Below are 18,703 nucleotides of genomic sequence, written 5' to 3'. Positions count from 1 at the left end.
GCCTTGACAAAGACTGTGAACTTCCCTGAATGGACTTTGGTGTCACACAAAGTTACACCCGCAGCCCGGAAATAGAGTACCAGTGAAGGCATTTAAAAATGACAGGGAGACATATCCTTTCATAAAGTCAAGGTGTTTTTAAATCTAACCTACTCCATTCAGTCATGGGGGCAGCAGCTCTTCCCTCTGCTTAGAATCCTTCTGAGTCAGTTTTGAATTTCAACAGATGACGGCCCTAATGTTTCGACATGTTTGGCTCTATGTCTGCTGAATCTGGAGTCTGGTCACCTGCAGAAAAAAACTCTTCAATAGAGCTTTGTCTTTTGGCTCAGCATGTTCTTCACCATGCAAGAGTCTCCATGGCTGAGGAGGCTGAACTGACTGCCATCACTTGGGACCTCAGGATACTTGATCTCCTCCATCTGGGATGACAAGGATCAGACCTGTGTGAATCCAATCTGCTATAGAAACCACCTCGGACTCTTCATTTTTGTGCATAATAACACTTAAAACTGGGAACATCTTAGAACATAACAGAAACGATGGAGCAAGCCTTCACTTCGCATGGTAGATGGGATTTTGACTGTGGATGTTACTGTTTTTAATATCTTTTCTGGCCCATATCACCTTGTGTGTGGAGTCTAATAATTCAGCGTGTTTTCTCACCTCAAGTGTTTGACCAATGACCTCCACCTGGGCAGAATATGACCTCTGTCACAACACAGCTGAACTTCTGCCTCACAAAGCACAGGAGAGCCGATTATCTTGGTGGACTCACTACCAACGCTGGTAATATGGCTGTCGTAAAATCATAAAAAGATATGGCCGCTTAAACAAAGTAACCACGGAAACTTGGTGTAAATATCGAGGATGTTCCAACTCAGCTAACGTCATCCGACACATAGACGCTAATTATCTAATATTTGGAGAAGATTTAGGCGAGGAGACGCCTTTATCTGACAAATCCTGTTGGTGCCAACACGGACCAGACAGTCTGACCTCTGAGGATCAAAGGACAGATGCAAGATGTGTGTTGATAGTTTAAACAGCCGGTCCACTTTAATAACGCCATTTGTCGCCCTCAGGATGGCAGTAGAGAGCACTTAAATGCTTTCAGACAAAGAGCTTTTGAGCGTTATGTAGTCCTCTGAACTTGTGAATGAGTCGCTCATACTGCTGACCAAGTTTGGGCGCAAATGCCCAGATGATATCTGGAGACAAGATGCGCTTGGACTCTGTTGCACGGAGATTGTTGAAGGAGTCAACAAACAAGGTTGGGACTTGCTGTGACAAAGACACATAACACTGAAATTCAGTCAGGCAGTCTGCATTGTCAGTCAGAAAAAAAGCTTGTTGAGTCACAAATCTGGTTCCTCCTGAACCCTTATTCTGAAATATCTGAAGCAGAAGTAGCCGAAATTCCACGCCATGATAGTGAATTTCTGTTTAGGACACCAAAGACTGGAATCAAGTATGAATGCATTATTTTCACTTCAGCATTTATTCATGTCTATTTTTGAGTCACGAGCCGTTTGGTGTGATCTTTTCTTCTGCTCACTTCGTTCCTTTTGATGATTTGGAGAACTGTGGTGGTGAGCGACCTCTGACCCCGGGAGGAGCCTGTGTTTTGTCTTCAGTCGACTTGTGCTTGAGCAGGAGATGGCATTATCTGCTCCCTGCTTATCTCTGGTGCTAACGTCAACTCCGAGACCCGGCTCTCTGGATTTGAGGAGAAACAGTTAACAGCGAGGTGGACTTGATTCTCTGGATGACTGAAGCCAAACAAACCCATACAAAAGACCCCGGACCTCCTCTCCGTACCCACCTCCTCCTCCAGAGAGCCCATTATGTAACCCACCAGCCACCCTGGTCATTAACTGGTTCCCACTTAAAAGAGTGGAGGAGAGCGGGTCACGTGGTCCGCCGGGGCTTGTTTACCACAACAAGGGGAAACCGAGGGAGAAATAGACTGTGAAGAGAGAGAGAGAGAACTTTTTCCCACCACTTCATTCACAACTCGGCCCCTTTCACTGACCATCGCCATGGAAACGAGCGATGGAGACCCCTCATCTGTAACATGCCAGTTACCCCAACGTGATGGGACACAGTGCTGAGTCATGTGACACTTAAGTGTTTGATATTTGCTGTAGTTATTGCTGAATTCCAGGAAAAGTTTCTTAGATATATATGTATTCAAACAAATAGCTTTAGGACAGAAATAACAACATCATTCAAGATTTTAAAAGCTAACAATTTCAATTAAATCTTTTAAATAAATCTTTTATTCTTCTTAACGTCCACTGATTAAATAGATCTATTTATGCTCTGTATGTTTTTCGCTTGAAATATAAGAGTAAATGTTCATTAAAAGCGTTTATAGAAGTCTCGTAACGGCAACATGAATAACACTACATGTCCCACAACCCTTTGTGTTTATCACTTGCGATAGAAATTGGTCGGCATTTCAGTGATTTATACATTATTTTGCAGTCATAAGGATTTAGCGGGAAGCCGAATGTTAGTACAAAGTTATTCTAATTGAACTAAACCAATCGATCCATAATTTCTTATTAGTACTGTGAGAAAAATACAATGATATATGCGTCTGAATGAAGTTCGGTGGTGGACAGCTAAGTGCCGTAAGGGAGCCCCAGCTGTCGTGAGTTTGAAGCGGATTGCAGCGTGTCGTAATCCTGTGCGCGGCCACAGAGTCAACACGTGAATGTTGGATTCACTCATTTGTCGGCAGTTTAAAGTGGTTTTCCGACGAGCAAAAACACGTCTGGGGAACTTTCGGTGGGCGGGAAGTGGTGCGGACCGTGAGAGGAGCTGACACCGGCACAATGCTCTATTTTATCGGCCTGGGTCTCGGAGACGCCGCTGACATCACCGTCAAAGGTCTGCAGGCGATCAAGCGCTGCTCCAGGGTTTACCTGGAGGCCTACACCTCCATCCTGACCGTGGGCAAGGAGGCTCTGGTGAGACTCGTTGCTCTGATAAGCACGTTATGCTGAGGATTTGACACCGAGCTCCCCTCAGGAGGAGTACTACGGGAAGGAGCTGATCCTGGCCGACAGAGACCTGGTGGAACAGGGAGCAGATGAGATCCTGAAGGATGCTGACGTGACAGACGTTGCCTTTCTGGTGGTGGGGGACCCGTTCGGGTGCGTGTTTCATGTGGAGGGAGGCAGGTCTGGCTTGCTGCGTCAGCATCTGGACTCCTCTGGAAAGTCGAAGTTTGATTCGACCACAGAGATTCTGTGAGAGCAGCGTGGACCTCATTTCAGCGGCTCCTCACCCCAAACCGCTAGATGCCTCAGGAGATAATGACAGGGTGCAGATGTGGTGGTTTGGAACATCAGGGGTCTGCTAACAATCGTCCACGCTCATGTTTGGTAGATGGGGAAGAACATGCTGGGAATTCTGGGAAGTAGAGCCTCATCTGCTTCTTCGAGTCAGTGTCGTGAGCTGCGAGAATCATTTTACTTGTGCTGCTGAGCTAAGTTAAACCCGGTCAAGCGACTGAGCTGCTCCCTGACTGGCTCATCGGTGTGCGAGTCAGTGACTGCATCCTGGGTACACAACTTGACTCAACAACTACATGCTGCAGACACACAAATAACTGAAGCATAAAGTGTAGTCATAGTTATGCCAGCAGTGACTTGAGCTACGACAATGTAACGTGGAGTTGTTCAAGTCGTGTTGTGTGACCGTGTCCCCCGCAGAGCCACCACACACAGTGACCTGGTTCTCAGAGCAGTCCAGGCCGGGATCCCATACCGGGTCATTCACAACGCCTCCATCATGAACGCCGTGGGCTGCTGTGGCCTGCAGGTAGGTCGCATGACTCATCCAGTGTTGGAACATAATGACTTGGAGGCTTCATTTGTATCTTTTTCTTTGGTTTTGTTTAACTTTTTTTTTTTTTCCCAATCTTTGATATCACTTTTTTTTATCGCTGATGTAGTTTTGACTACTCTAGTATTTTTGGTTGTTTATTGCTTTCCTTTCTTTTAATATCTACCAATGACTTTATTTTACATTTGTTTACTTTCCGTTTTACTTTCTTTGAGTTTTTATTTATTTTATCTGAATTTTCCTGCTGTGGACTAGGAATGGGTGATGACTTATCGTACACGATGATAATTTTGCATCTGATGATAAATTCGAGAAACATGCGGCGCAGTCGCTGCATTGGGCCTGCATGCATGAACATGACGATACCGCAACGGCGCACCTCGCTGTCCGACTACTCGCCATTTGACAGCCGACACCGGCATGTGACGGTTATGGAGAGTGTGGTGGACTTTGGTTCACCATCGTAGTTTTTAACTTATTTTGAATACAGGGAACCTTTGATAATGACACTGGTTGACTCTGAGTCTTTGGATCGGTGTTTGTTTTATTAGAAACATCGTGGTGAAAATAGTTGGATATTGGATGGACCTCCGCTCCGATATTGGCGGCGGCGTCTTCTTCCCCGTCCCCACTGATCACGGACACACACTGATGATGCAACCTCGCATGAGTTAGGGACCATCAACAACTTCTAAAGCTGTCAAAGTATTAGTGAAATCTTCAATACGGCAATGAAAAACAACCGTTTTAGGACAGAGAATGGTGAAAAGGTTTTTCATAACACAAGACAAAAGGACAGTTTGTATAAAGATTTCCAGAATAGAATATGACTAAATGATCATTTATTCACATTATTTCTAATATTTATTCGAAAGTCCATAGTTAAAGTCAACTGTTAAGAGACATGAGATACAGCAGACAGACGGCTCAATTCAACCCCTAAATAAAGCTGGCAGAGCAGTCTGTCAGACACCAGCGGCTTCTACCAGAGACGTGAAACATTGAATTTCTCATCTCTACACTTAGTTCACTATTATGTTTAAACATAAACAAATAATGATGTTGGAGAAGTTTCATCTTTGTGTCCAAGACATTGAATAGAATGAAAATGTATTTTTCGTGATAATTACCGTTATCGCTGAAATGACAACATTTATGGTGATAACTTTTTTGTCCATACTGCCCACCCCTACTGTGGACGGACTAAAGCCTGACCCATGTTAAATGGTCCCTTTTGTTCTCGTCCAAACCTGAGCTCTGATGATGAGTCTGAAATGGTGCTCATGCTCATGATAATCCTAATTTGCATTGCCAGCGCCACCGCCAATCCCATCTGCCGCGTCCCATCAATAACTCACCTGTCACAGCAGCCAATCAGAGCACAGCTCCCGTACATGCCCCCCCTCAGGAGCTCGTTAATATGCTGATAAGGGCCGGTTATGTTAATGAGCGGCTCCGCTGAGACCTGCTGTGCCAGGCCTGAGTCTGGCTGGCTAGTCACATGACCAACACTGCGGTCAACGAGAGACATCAGTGGAGTGAAGGCATGAATCTTCACTGTCCTCCTACTGATTCAGGATGGAAGGGGCTGAAATAACAACATGGCTGACCAACCACTTGGACCAGAATAATTCCACTCACTGTGTTTTGTTGAAGTCAACTCCCTGAAACATGGCATCAGAACGTTCCTCAAGTTTCTGTTGCGCTGAAGACAGAATCAATGTTGACCTCTGATGTTGCCAGTAGAATTGTTGGTCAAACTCTACTTCCTCTTCACTGCTCTCTGTCTGGCCGTGACTGTTTTTCTGTCTTTCTTGCTCTCTGTCTATCTTTTCTGTCTGCCTCTCTGTCTTTCTCTCTCTGCCAGTCTAAACATATGAATTGATGTCCGACCATCAGTTTGATGTCAAAATGTGTGACACATGTCTCACTTGCTCACCTGTCTCTCAGCTGTACAACTTCGGGGAAACAGTGTCTTTGGTCTTCTGGACAGAGACGTGGAGGCCCGAGAGCTTCTACGACAAGATCTGTAAAAACAGGTCAGCTGGACTTCACACACTCTGTCTGCTGGGTGAGTGGCACCCACACACACACAAATGTTTGTTTTGCTATTTTTGTGAGGACCTGTCATTGCCACAATGCTTTCCCAGCCTCTCACCCTAAACGAAACCATCCAAAGCACATGGCTGACCTTAACCAGGACTCTGAACCGAACTTAAAGAAATTATAATAACCCTATTATCTCGATGTCTTCATCCTCAAATTGAGGCACGGATTTGTGGGGTCCAGCCAAATGGTCCCCACCTTGGCAGAAGTGTGTTTTGTGTTTTGTCAAGAATTGCCCCCCCACAAGTGAGGATCAACCAGATGCACACACACAACTCATCCAAACAAACAGTCATCATGAGCTGTTTGTCCAGACGACTCCTGCAATGGCTTCAGGGTCCAGCACTTTGTGTCCCACCAGGCGACTGTTTATTCACCCCAGACCACCATTAATCATTATTAGACCCCTCATGGGACCACAGCACCGCCCCCCCTCCATCCCTCCAGAGACCAAGGGGGGGGGGCCACTCCTCTCTGCCGAGGAACCTCAGCTGCGTTTCAATATTCATCTCAGGAAATAAAAGCAGCCGACGCAGGTCCGTCTTCATGTGGTCCGAGATCATCAGCTGCGGCTCACCGGGACGTTTCTCCCCCGACAACAAAGAGCCCCAATTCCTGGAGGTCTGCTCATTACTCAGGGGGCGGGGCTTCAGCTGTCACAGGGAACCTGAAATACTCAGGAGGTTCATGCTCATGCTGATGATTATTCATTAGCTGAGACCTCTGATGCTCTGGCTCAAGGGCAGACGTCTGGATGTCGGCAGTAAATCTAGTGACAGTATTTTATCAATGAAATGTTCTTTACTTCATAAATGAAGTAGCCAAGGTTGCATTACAAGGGAAAATCTGATGAAATAAATGACAAATCGGTTTAGTTTCATTGCACAGTGGCGAAGTGTGTTAGAGAGCAGAGTGTGTACTCGTAGAGTTCCAGCCAGGTCACTCGTATTCCTGTCTTTGTGCAGATATCAAAGTGAAGGAGCAGTCGGTGGAGAACTTGATGAGGTGAGAAGAGAGCTGCACTTTATTTGATGCAGTGAACTTTCTCCTGGACCTCAACCATGACGTCATCTTGGTGGCCGTTTCAGAGGGAGGAAGATCTACGAGCCGCCACGCTACATGACGGTCCAGCAGGCGGCGGATCAGCTGATGCAAATTGTCCAGAGGAGGCGGGAGGAAGGGGAGGAGCTTGGTGAGTGACAGGCGGCCATCTTCAATTAATAAATAATGCGAAAAGACCCGACCAAAGTGAAGTGACCAAATTATTTCTGACAGTGTTGCAACCGAAATGTGCATTTAAAGAATTTTAGAAACTGTAATCAAATATTTTTGCTTGTTTCAGTTGTACAGTTCTTGGGTTTATTCTTTAAATCCTATTTTCTTAAGAGCTTTTTGTTTCTTCCTGTTTTCTAGTGTTGACTTTGTCTATTAACAATTCCCATGGTTATTAACAGTAAAAATTAAACTGTCACTCAGAAAATAAAAATTGCTAAAATTTTGTCAAAGAAAAAAAACATCCTGTCAGAGAAAGAGGGGGGGATCTAGATTGGTCTTTAGGAAGAACAAGAAAACATGAAAATAATTGTGAAAATAAAATGTGACAAACAGAAAATAAAATTAATTTGACAAGGAAACAAGTGTTAACCAGGAAAACAGAAAATTCTCACTTCAATCACATGCCAGTTATGCTTTCCGCAGGAATGACCGAGGACACGGTCTGCGTGGGTTTGGCTCGACTCGGTGCCGATGACCAGGTGGTTCGCACGGGCACACTGCGACAGCTGGCGTCATGTGACCTGGGCCCCCCACTCCACTCACTGGTGGTCAGCGGCCGACTCCACCCACTGGAGGTGGACATGCTCCGACTGACAGCAGAGCCAGATGCCCTGAAGGGCCTGAAGGCCATAGACAGCTCCACCTACTGTTCGTAACGCATGGCTGCAGTGGAGACTCACATCCACTGAATCCATAAACTGACTGGAAAACTCACATCCAAATGAGTCTCTGACTTAAGGTGCTGGAGAGGAAGTGAGTCTGATTCACATGAAAAATCAGACAGCTTTGAAAGCGTGAGGCCAGAGAGCGATGGCAGTCGTTCCTCAGACAGAGCAGTGCAACGGTAAGGGAAATGATCACGGTGAAAAAAGTCTTGTTGCCATATTTTTATGTAGAAGAACTTTGCGTAAAACAACAGACAGACCCAAATCGTACGTCAACAATTAAAGCCTTTGTGTCTTTTATCGATGATGTCATCAATAAATGATGGATATTCACAGAAACAGAAATGTTTATTACACTTGAAAAAAGACTGAGTGGTCACATGGTCGGGTCACATGGTTTGGCACATGAGAACAGCGACGTCACACGGACCAATCAGCCGAGATCGTCTCTCATTATGATGAAGGCACTTACCCAGAATGCTCTAAAAGAAAAGGTGCGGGTTGGGAGGGTCGAGGCCCGGCACCGCCCCGGACGGGTTAAAAATACAAAAAGGGGAGGGGCTGTGTGAGTTCATCAGTTCTCATCTGCCCTCCCCCGACCTGTCCCGCAGTGACCCCAGAGTCACAGTTCACACAGGTCAAATGGCGGTAGCAGCCGACGAGTGATTGGTCCCAGAGTTCAAGAGGGGGGCGGAGGGGGGCTTCTACATGGCGGCCGTGTCGATCTGAACGTACAACTGTCGGACTCCCGCCTGCGGAGTGACACAGTTAGCACAGACCATTGCGAGTGTTGGCGCCTCGAGGTGTGTTCAGGTACCTGTGTGAAGATGTGGTGCGTCTGGCTGAGGATCCAGCGGGTGTCGGCGTCTGGTGCGACCAGCAGCTTTAAGGTTCCGATATAAACGTCCGTGCACAGTGTCCAGAAGTGGGGCTCCTGCAGGTTGTACACACCTTGCAGCTGCTGCACCTGAACGCATCACAGGGAGGTTAAAACAGTGCAAATGGATTACTACAGCCGGGTGGCAGTCACTCACTCTTTGGTAGCACTCTGGCAGCGCGTGGTCCAGCGAGGGAGGCGTCCGCTGCATCAGGATCCCGATGGACTCGCGCAGGAGAGGCACCACGCTGGTCAGAGAGTTACACATTAACACCAGGACCCACTAACTGCAGAGTATTGCAGTGACAAAAAGTGAAAAGACAGTGAGTCAGAGAGGAGAAGAAATGGCAGTGGACAAGGGCCAGCATGGGCACCAGAGCATCTTCCCATGCTGAGAGCTGGAAAAAGAAGGACGACTAAACCAGGTAATACTGGATTTAAATGTTTTGGATTTAAAAATTATGCTTCAACAAAGTAAATAAATAAGCTGAAAATATCTCAACTGAATGGCAAAAAATAAATCAATAAAAGTTGAACAAAACTGTACTTCAAATAAATGCAAAAACTGACTGACAAAAAAAAGAAAAAAAATTCACTAAGAAATATACCGTTGTCATTGAACTGGACATACAATACGCACAATGGAAGAAGAGAAAGAAAAAAATATGAAAATAAATTAATAAAATCAAAACTAAGCTTTTAGAGAGCCAGAATGTGAAAAACAACACTAAAACTTATGACAAAAACTTAAATATCAAAAAAGAAATAGATTAAAAAATAAATATATTTTAAATATCAAAACTACAAAAGCAGTCAGTGAGTGCAGACCTCCACTAAGCGACTTCAAGTCACCCCCAACTTAATCCTCCAATGGCAAGGTTTAAAAAAAAAAATGCAGAGAATGGTCAAAACATTAATGAATCCATGAACAAAATATCCCTGGATCCAGACAGTGATCCCCCATCATTATGAATCATCTGTTCCTTGTCCCATTTCACATATTTACTGGAAATTTCATCCAAATCTGTCTGTAACTTTCGACAGATAAACCAATGCTGTCAAAAACATAACCTCCTTGGCTGAAGGAAATGTATTATGAAACTGAAACAATATACAGAAAATATATAAATCTGTTAACAATCATGACACCATTTCGAAAACAGTAGATGAAACCGTCATGAGAGAGTGGGTCTTCTGCGGAGCTTGTCCTCACTGATCATGCAGACACTGGAGGCCTTGAGTGTGCTGGACGTGTTTAAGCTCCACTTTCAATCCGGGTCTGGAGGGTTTGAAGGGTTTTTTCCTCTCTGGAGTTTTGGGTCGAGCGGCGCATTCTCCCGGAGCTGACATCAACGCAGAGCATCCAGATGTTGCGCTTCAGCCACAGTAACACGATGCCTGTGGTCTCTCCGGGCTTCTCGGCCGACCACAGGCCTGCTTGCCTCCAAACATGCATCAGCTCCATTTATCACCATGGGTTCTGGGAAACCAGGGTGCTGCGTCCCCGTCCAGGGCACCGGCAGAGTCCAGGCTCGGTTCCAAAGATACTCTAGCTCCATTCCAGTGGTTTTGGCTGGTCGGGTCCCATTAAATGCTAATTTCAACATTCTTCACATGAGTGGCCATAACTTTCCATCAGGTCCGTTTCCTTCCTTCCAGAGTCCAAATCACTTTTGGTAAAGGAATTGTTTCCACAGCAGAGAAGATGTTTGTGTAGTGGTCATTATCCTCGCAGCGTACCGCGACTTGCTGCGGTCACTCGGTTCTTTCACGAGAGGTGAACGAGCGAACTTCCTCACGGAGACGGAGTCTGTTCACGATGAACGGTCACGATCACAATGAACTGAATGGTGCATGTCCTGGTGTGATGACAGCTCAACAAACACAACCTCCATTTATACTGGTCGCCATGACAACAGTGACGCGTGTGTGTGTCTTAGTGTAGGTATACATTGTGATATGACGAACTGTGTACTTCTGTTTTGTTGCATGTGCCTCTAAGTGTTTAGTCTCTTGAGTCGAGGTCTGAGTTGGGTGTATTTTTTGTCTTTCAGTTCTTGTTCCAACCAACCAAGCACACACAGGTTAACCAGTCAGGAGTTAGCTAAAACTAGCAGCAGCTGACTGACATCACTGATAACCTGCTTGGTGAAGCTGTGTGTGTTTGAATGGTTGGAACAAAAACCCGGGTGAAAGCAGACCCCAGAAAAATAGCGAAACACGACTGTGTGAGATGATGGGTGTATTTCAGTGCCGTTGTTTCCGTCTTGGGCATAAGCGTGTTTAAGAGGACACGTTTGTCTGTACTTCTGTGTGATTGTAAGCTCACTTAAGTGTGTGTATGTGTTGTGGGGTGGTTGGTTGTGTCATGAGTAGTCGCTGCCTTTGCGCTTGAAAGTATTTGTGTTGCACGGACGCACCACCAAAAATGAATATCATGGTATTTTTCAAATTTACATCAGTTTCATGGTGTTTCACAGTACCCCCAACCTACACACACACACACATATGCAGTTACATCAAACACACACACACACACAGTGGCCAACACACACAGTTGGTCAAACAAGCAGCCGGATTTGCACCTGTGAGAGTAACACATTCACACGACCAACACACAACCCACTGTAAACATTATTGCAGTGTACTTTCAAATCTCCTGTGCGACCTGTTACTCGCATACCTCGGGGTACTGCGTGTGTTGTGGTCTCCACCCAGCTGAAATTAGGGCCTATGGTGGGCAACAGCCGGGCGGGAGGGCGTTGACTCACCACACTGAGACCACACTTGTGGGTGTGTCATAATGTGGGGGCGTGGCCATCGAGCTGCTGCTTTGTTGTGGATGCAAGTTAACGCATCCTTCTCTGATGAAAGACTAAAAAGCACACACAAGTGTGTGTGTGCGTGAGTGTACATATATTAATATTCTTGTGTGGACCAATCTTTGACAAGATCTTATGAGGACATTTGGCTTTGTGCATAGATTTTGACCGGTCCACATAGAGTTTTGACAGTGAAAACATCTAAATAACTGGGCCATTATACTCTGTGTGTGTGTGTGTGTGTGCGTGTGCGTGCGTGCATGCGTGCGTGCGTGCGTGCGTGTGTCCCACCTGACTCCGATGAGCAGGGCGATCAGCATGGAGCAGATGGGGTCTGCGATCATCAGGTCGTAGTTCTGCATCAGCAGGGCTGAGATGATGACGCCGATGCTGCCGAGTGTGTCTGCGATGATGTGTAGTAGAACTCCTGCAACACACAGACCAACACATCACACACAGGAAGCCTGATCATCGGTGCAGGGTTTCCACGACATGTAAACATGAATGAGAGCACCGTGCCTGCAGAACAACTGTATTTTTAAAGATGAAATCCCACGTGGTTAAATGTATTAAAACGAAGAAAGTAGAAAGAGAGGAACAAGCGGAAAAAACTGTCATCAGTTCAGTAAATATCAAAACCAGTCTGGCATGGTATCCTGGTGGAAACCCTGGTCAGACAGTGATGCACACATACAGGGACAAATGTGAGCATGTGGTCATAATGTTATGACTGATGATGCAACATGTATGCAGAGGAAAATGCTGAACTGTCGAGGAAATATTTTACTTTAACTGAGAAACACCAGTTGTCGATATTGAGAGGAAAAAGGTGTGATGGCGCCCCCTTGTGGCACCGTCCATTCTGCTCAAGGACAAGTTGAAATTGCGTTTGTTTCCGGCTACGCCACCCAAGGCCATAACCTTATGACTACCTTCCTCAACCACTTATGATGCCATTGACCACTGGTGACAAGGCCCTGTCCACACAGTCTAGGTGACAGGAGGCACCACACTGTACATGGTCATAATGTTGGAGTTCATCAGTTGTATTTGTGTGAGCAAGTGTGTGTATGCAGCACCTTTATGATGTGTGTGTGTGTTCAGTGTGTTTGCTTGGTGAGAGGTAGGCGTGCTTCATGTGTCCATAAGAATTTGTGTGTGTATTTTAGGATGTGGATGTGCGTTATTAGGGCAGCACACGCTGAACATCTGCGGGTTGTCTGTGTGTGTGTTCATCTCACCCTGCAGGATCTGTTTACTGGAGCCTTTCCCAGGTGTGTGATGATGGTCATCTTCATGGCTGTGACCGTGTCCTCCGTGACCGTGTCCATCATGACCATGTCCGTGTCCTCCATGACCGTGTCCCCCGTGTCCATCATGACTGTGTCCATGTCCTCCATGACTGTCGTGGCTGTGTCCGTGTCCCAGTTTGCTCTGGTGACTATGACCGTGATTCACGCTGCCGTTAAAAAGAGAGTGGCTGTGACCGTGACCTGAGGAGGAGACAGGAGATCAGAAATCCTGATGCTGATCACAAAAAGTGAGCATGCGTGACACCCGTTGAAGCTCCACGGGTTGTGACGCATATTTAATCCATGTGATCGGTGAGCTGTGGTGATCGGCACTCTGGCTGACGCGCAGCAAAAATCCTGATCAGAGCATCCCCAAGGGCAACCGTTTGTTGTGTGTAATTGTGCCTCGACATTAATTTTGCATGTAAACCTAAAGGTCTTGACACACTTGCTTTTGGCCTGAACGTCCTGGGGACTGCACAGATGGACCCTTAGTGGTGCTCAAGCAACAGCCTTTTTCGCCATTCGCAAAACTATTCTCTCTTCTCACCATTCTATCCAAACATAGTTGAGTATCAGGAATTTATTTGAGCTGAGAATCATTAAGTGATGTTGAATAGAACACCATATTTTTGTCTCAATAGAGTCATGAAACTTGATCCTTTCACTGACATAACATTGTGCTTGATAAGCCACAGTCATGTGTCCGAAGTAACAGAAAGTAATGGGGACATCTTTAAGACAAACAACCAGTCCACAACAATAGCAACAATTATAATTGACAACAACAATAATAATTGTAGTAAATATGATGGTCCATAAAAACACCAAATGAAAGGTCAAAAAGTCATGCACGAGGGGAAGTGCCCAAATAAGTCCATATGAAAATAATCGTAGATGATAGGGCTGAACACTAAGGAGAAACTTTCATATCACGATATCGCATGTCCGATATCGAGAGGATATAGGACTGCCAAGGTCAGCTGACACTAGCAGGCGTACAAGCCACAACCTCATTCGCATAACCAGTGTTTAAAGACAAAGGTGTTCTTCAGAGATTTTCAAAGGGGACAACAGCAGTCAGTGCATGTGTCAGCGCTCCGTCCTTCATTGAAGTCAATCACCAGTGCCGTTTTTCCATCAGTGTAAACCCATACACTGTGGACTAGGCATGCGCTCCTCTCTCAACATCCATCAAAATCATTTGGTCATTTTAAGTTTATGTGAGCACAACTTGGACTGCTGCTGAATGATTAAAGCGCTAACTTGACCACAAACCCTCTCCAGCATGGCTGCAGTTTCATTCAGCGTATCTTTGTAAAGTGGGCGGTGGAATTGTTTCAGGTGACAGAACTAGTTTGTTGCGCTTTGTATCACATCGCGATACAGACAGGACAACAATATATCGTTCACTCCTACAAGATGATTTGGAAGAAATGATGAGTCAATAGGGCAAATAATAACAATGACAAACACCATACAGCCAAATCATAAGTCACAAAGGCAAGTTGCCACTGAGAGTCTAAACAATGCATGGGAAGGCCAAACAGTTAACACAACCGGAAAAATCGTGAACTTATATGGTGGGTAAAAGGTTCCACATAAGTCCTCCAGTCCACATCATCAGACTAGAATTTAGAAGTCCACATCCTATCCTAGATTCATGAGGACTCTCAGGTCCAAGCATAAGTCTGCATGGAGAGTGAAAGAGCCACCAAAGGTCAAATGTCAACACAGCAGTACTAAGAACTGACATGCTGCAGTAAAACGGTCCCAGTCATGGGGGAAGAAGGTGGAGACTAGACGTCCAACACCCACCTTCGTCTCCGTGCGAGTGTCCGTGTCCGCCGTGCTGGAACACAAAGATCCCGACCAGGTTGACCAGCAGGCCGGCGACAGACACTGGAAGCAGGCGCTCGTGGTGGACGTCTGGAGGCTCCAGTGCTCTCTGAGAGAAAAACACCATGTCAGAGTTACACAAAGATCTGATTGTGGTTGCCAGATTGTGAGTGGCTATGTGTCCAGTGTGTGTTACCTCCACTCCCTCAGAGAAGATGAAGAAGGCTGTGAAGATGAGGAAGAGTCCGTTGACAAATCCGGCCAGAACTTCTGCTCGTACGTAGCTGAGACGCAGAAGAGGAGGATCAGATTAAAACATTGCAAGAGCCCACCTAGTGGTGAGGAGTCAAATTACAGAGGAAACTTTAGTCCTGCGCGACTCATAGCTTCACCTGTGTGGGCGCAACAATGCAGATTTATCTCTGGGCCGGATGGCAAAGGCTCCGGTCTACACACAGAGTGGATTTGAACAGGGATTACAGCTGGGTGTGAGGGGCTCTGTAGATAATCCCTGCTGTGGGAGTCGTGTTTGGCTTCTGTAATCCTCCACTGCAGTCAAGTGTTTCTACTGGCTCTGACTTTTTAGCACACTCCCGCAACGGTAGGTTTTACCCTCTGTGAAGTTTTTGTGACCCCAAATTACAATCGAATATAATCTGACACTTCACAGCTTCTTTTTCATCCAGATGTGAATCAAAATTGCCCACCTAACGCAAATATGTGGCCAGTAAATGAGCTGCCACAGCTCTGTCAAACTGAGCTGCATCCCACAATATACCACGCTGTGTCTGGTTGATGATGAGTTTGTGGATTATTTTGGGGGTCAGGTCTACAAAAAGTTTCAGGTGAACAGGTCAGTGTCCTTGGTCTGACATGGTTTGGCAACTTGCTATTGTGTCTTCCTACTCAATTTTGTGGAGTGCATTTGTGTGCCAAATCTGATAAGTGTGGGAGCTCCACTCACCCGTAGGAGAAGCTGTCATTGGACCTCCACCTGGAGATGACTGAAGCAGCCAGACCTGCCAGCAGGGCGGTGCAGTCGAAGAACATATGGAAGGAGTCTGAGATGAGACCTAAACTGGAGAGCAGGACACATGCTTTAGAAAAGACAGTGGACATTGAACAAGTGGCACCATGGTCCACGTAATGTCTGTGACAGAGTAGTTGTGTATGTATTTGTGTGAACAGATGAACTGACTGATGTAATCCAAATTAAAACATCGGAAGAAGCCATTGCAGTAGAGCGTGACATCACCACGACTCACTGACCACAGCACACAGAATGAGGAAATTCCCCCCACGCCTCTGTGCGGCAGATGACAGTTACAACTTTATATTCCCATATTAAGAGAGATGGAATTATCTGATCTTAATCTCACTATATCCACAAATAGCGTTCAACAGACTTCTCCAGGAGCACGTCTGCAACTGAAATACCAGCTTCAAGTTCACAAGTCAATTTCACCCATGTATTTGCATGTTTCTGTGCCGATTTTAAGACATCACAAAATCAAGATTTGTGACCTCTGACTTCTGAGACATTCAATATAGTGCAAAAATGTAAACTTGGCTACATTAGTACAAACAATGCAAACAAATCGCGCCTTTCCCCCCAGGCTAAATACGAATGCATTGTGTCTCTTAATGAATGGTACTTTGACAACAGAAGTCGAAATGTGAGTTGCTGCTGTACTGTCAGTGCTTTGACTGTGCACATGTTTTTCCTGTTTCACTTTCCTGTTAGGCCACACAGAGGTCACATGTGGCCAAAGTGGCCTGCGGGCCGTCATTTGACAAACCTGATTTGGACTGACTCCAAAATCAGATGATGTTAGCACTGGCTCATAACCCTTCAGCCGCTGAATGTACTTTTCAGCCACAAAGAGCCTCATGGTTGTGACTTCAAGAGGTCCGACAAGAAACAACTGCCACAACTTCCTTGTGAATGCACTACATATGCCAGAGGAGTGAAGAGATATTTAGAGTTATTAAACACAACTTTCTTTTAATTGATGTATTCAAGCTGCTCTGGATTTGTAGTATTTCACATGGGAAGAGTTCCTATAGCTGTCATCATTATTGAAAAGGAAATGTTGACAACAAAAGATTTTTGTTGTCATTGACTCTTGCTGCTGTGAAACGTGTGAATTTCCCCACTGTGAGACAAATAAAGTACATCTAATCTATGAATGAAGTGGACCTAAACAATACATTTGTCCTGCTACTCTGATATTTACCACTACCACTGATAAGTTCAATAATCATTAATGAATCACGGAAACTTAAGAATTTCCTTCATCTACAGAAGTTTACAAACAGTGCAAATCAGGGCGACAAAGCAGTTTGAAAAACAAATCAACAAGAAATTGTTGAATTCTTGTCGACAGTTGTTTCAGTTTACGGCATTTTGCTTGAATTCGCATGCACCTTTCAGCAGAAAGATAGGCTGAGTAAATATGGTTTTCCCATCACTGCACCTCAGTGGCCGAAACACACACGCGCGCACTCAGTCGCTCCATTCTAATACATACGTGGCACATCCTCGGCAGAGCAAACACAAGGACCCGGCATGGAAGCAGCTCGCCGGCCTACCTGTTACTCCAGATGCCGTAGGTCAACTCCACGAACGCGAAGGAAAGATTCAAACACAGGAAGAAAAAAAGGTTCCTTGAGGTTTTGTCTGCGAGTATCGACCTGTGAAAGAGCCGCACAAGCACACGGGCAGCACATTAAACGAGTATAAATCACATTTAGGGCCACAGGAATGATCCAGGGAGACGAACGACCCTGCGGCGATCAGCTGCTCGAGCCGCCGATCGTCGGAAGTCAAACACGGGGAAGGTAAAGCCAGCCGCCGGCTAGCACGGGGCTAGCGGCTGAGTGACATTTAGCACTGCTTTCTCACCTGAACCATCCTGAGAGCTTCACCAGCAGGTTGAGTTTGGCGGGTTTGTACTCGTCGTCTTTAATTGACAAAGGTAACATCTTCACACCGGGACACACACACACACACGCACTCCCACACACACACTCCTGTTCGTGTTAGCCGCAGCCAGCTAACTGTGTACTTCCGCTTCAGTGACGTCGGCAGTGAAGGCGTGGTATGTCCTTATTTTTTCTCCCATTCATTTCCCATTCTTTATTCAGAAACGGTTAATTTATTAGCCATTTTAATTGGAGCTTTTAATCACGCCTCGCTTTAATGAAAATTAATTTTGTTGATATTTCAACAACTTTATTTATATTGGTAGGATCTGATAGGATATTCATTATTACTCTACACAGCCGCCACTATAATGTCAGTATTTTCTAATCCACCTCTTAGTGTGTCATCATTCTTGTTTAACTTTTAAACTGTCTTTTTTTTAATCCTTTCAAAATCTCACGATAAAATGATATCTCCCAATACTAGGCTTAAAATATTAGGAATGTCATGTATTTATCAATGTAAGTATTTTTTTAATCATTTTATTTTGCTATTAAAACATTTTGGTGCACTCACTTATGCGAGTCACTACTTGTATCTGTTTTCTTTTTTATTATTATTTATTACATATCTCTCAATATGACATCAACTTAAGCCTTGCACTTAAATTTATTGAGGCTATTGTGTGTGGGTTTTTTTTATTGCTTCATCATTATTAAGGGCGATCATCATGTGATGGTTCAGTTTGGTGTCACATATTTCACTGCCCGGCATTACATCATCGTTCCATTTTTTTTGGTTTAAGTACTTCCAATATGATTAACTGTATAATATTCATATACTGTATGTGTTACATCAGTCCTCTGACATGTTTTTTCTGTAATATTTAGGATCCCTGAACATCGTGATGGCACACCTGCCTTCTAGTGTATGGTCGTTGCTTGTTCCTTACTTGGTACATAAGCACACTGTCCAATAACTACGACGTCATTACAGTGAGAGACGGCTTCTGAGCGTTTGTGTTGTTCAGCTGGACTTTAAGT

The 18,703-nt window shown here is 45.2% G+C and overlaps 2 protein-coding genes across 3 annotated transcripts; one reads left to right on the top strand and one right to left on the bottom strand.

The window, feature by feature from the left end:
* The first annotated feature begins 2,693 nt into the window (after positions 1 to 2,693).
* Positions 2,694 to 8,213, top strand: dph5 (diphthamide biosynthesis 5). Its single transcript, XM_053848322.1, has 7 exons — positions 2,694 to 2,978; positions 3,040 to 3,164; positions 3,726 to 3,834; positions 5,809 to 5,929; positions 6,930 to 6,969; positions 7,053 to 7,156; positions 7,663 to 8,213. Exons 1-7 carry the CDS (start codon positions 2,844 to 2,846, stop codon positions 7,893 to 7,895), a joined length of 867 nt encoding a protein of 288 aa, XP_053704297.1. The 5' UTR covers positions 2,694 to 2,843; the 3' UTR covers positions 7,896 to 8,213.
* A 20-nt stretch (positions 8,214 to 8,233) lies between these two features.
* slc30a7 (solute carrier family 30 member 7) lies at positions 8,234 to 17,797 on the bottom strand. Of its 2 annotated transcripts, XM_053848300.1 has the most exons (10): positions 17,640 to 17,797; positions 17,327 to 17,428; positions 15,699 to 15,812; positions 14,931 to 15,018; positions 14,714 to 14,843; positions 12,845 to 13,096; positions 11,895 to 12,030; positions 8,939 to 9,029; positions 8,722 to 8,871; positions 8,234 to 8,656 (listed from the first exon to the last, which is right to left on the bottom strand). In XM_053848300.1, exons 1-10 carry the CDS (start codon positions 17,717 to 17,719, stop codon positions 8,609 to 8,611), a joined length of 1,191 nt encoding a protein of 396 aa, XP_053704275.1. In that variant the 5' UTR covers positions 17,720 to 17,797; the 3' UTR covers positions 8,234 to 8,608. The 2 variants fall into 2 exon arrangements, with proteins under 2 accessions (XP_053704275.1, XP_053704284.1); XM_053848309.1 differs by lacking the exon at positions 17,640 to 17,797 and having other exon boundaries at positions 15,699 to 15,807; positions 17,327 to 17,423.
* Between the last annotated feature and the right edge of the window lie 906 nt (positions 17,798 to 18,703).

The sequence above is a fragment of the Synchiropus splendidus genome, chromosome 1 (genome assembly GCF_027744825.2).
Source record: "Synchiropus splendidus isolate RoL2022-P1 chromosome 1, RoL_Sspl_1.0, whole genome shotgun sequence".
In the NCBI taxonomy this organism is placed as follows: Eukaryota; Metazoa; Chordata; class Actinopteri; order Syngnathiformes; family Callionymidae; genus Synchiropus; species Synchiropus splendidus.
The sequence above is the reverse complement of the archived record's forward strand: the minus strand, read 5'-3'. Positions and strand labels throughout refer to the sequence as shown.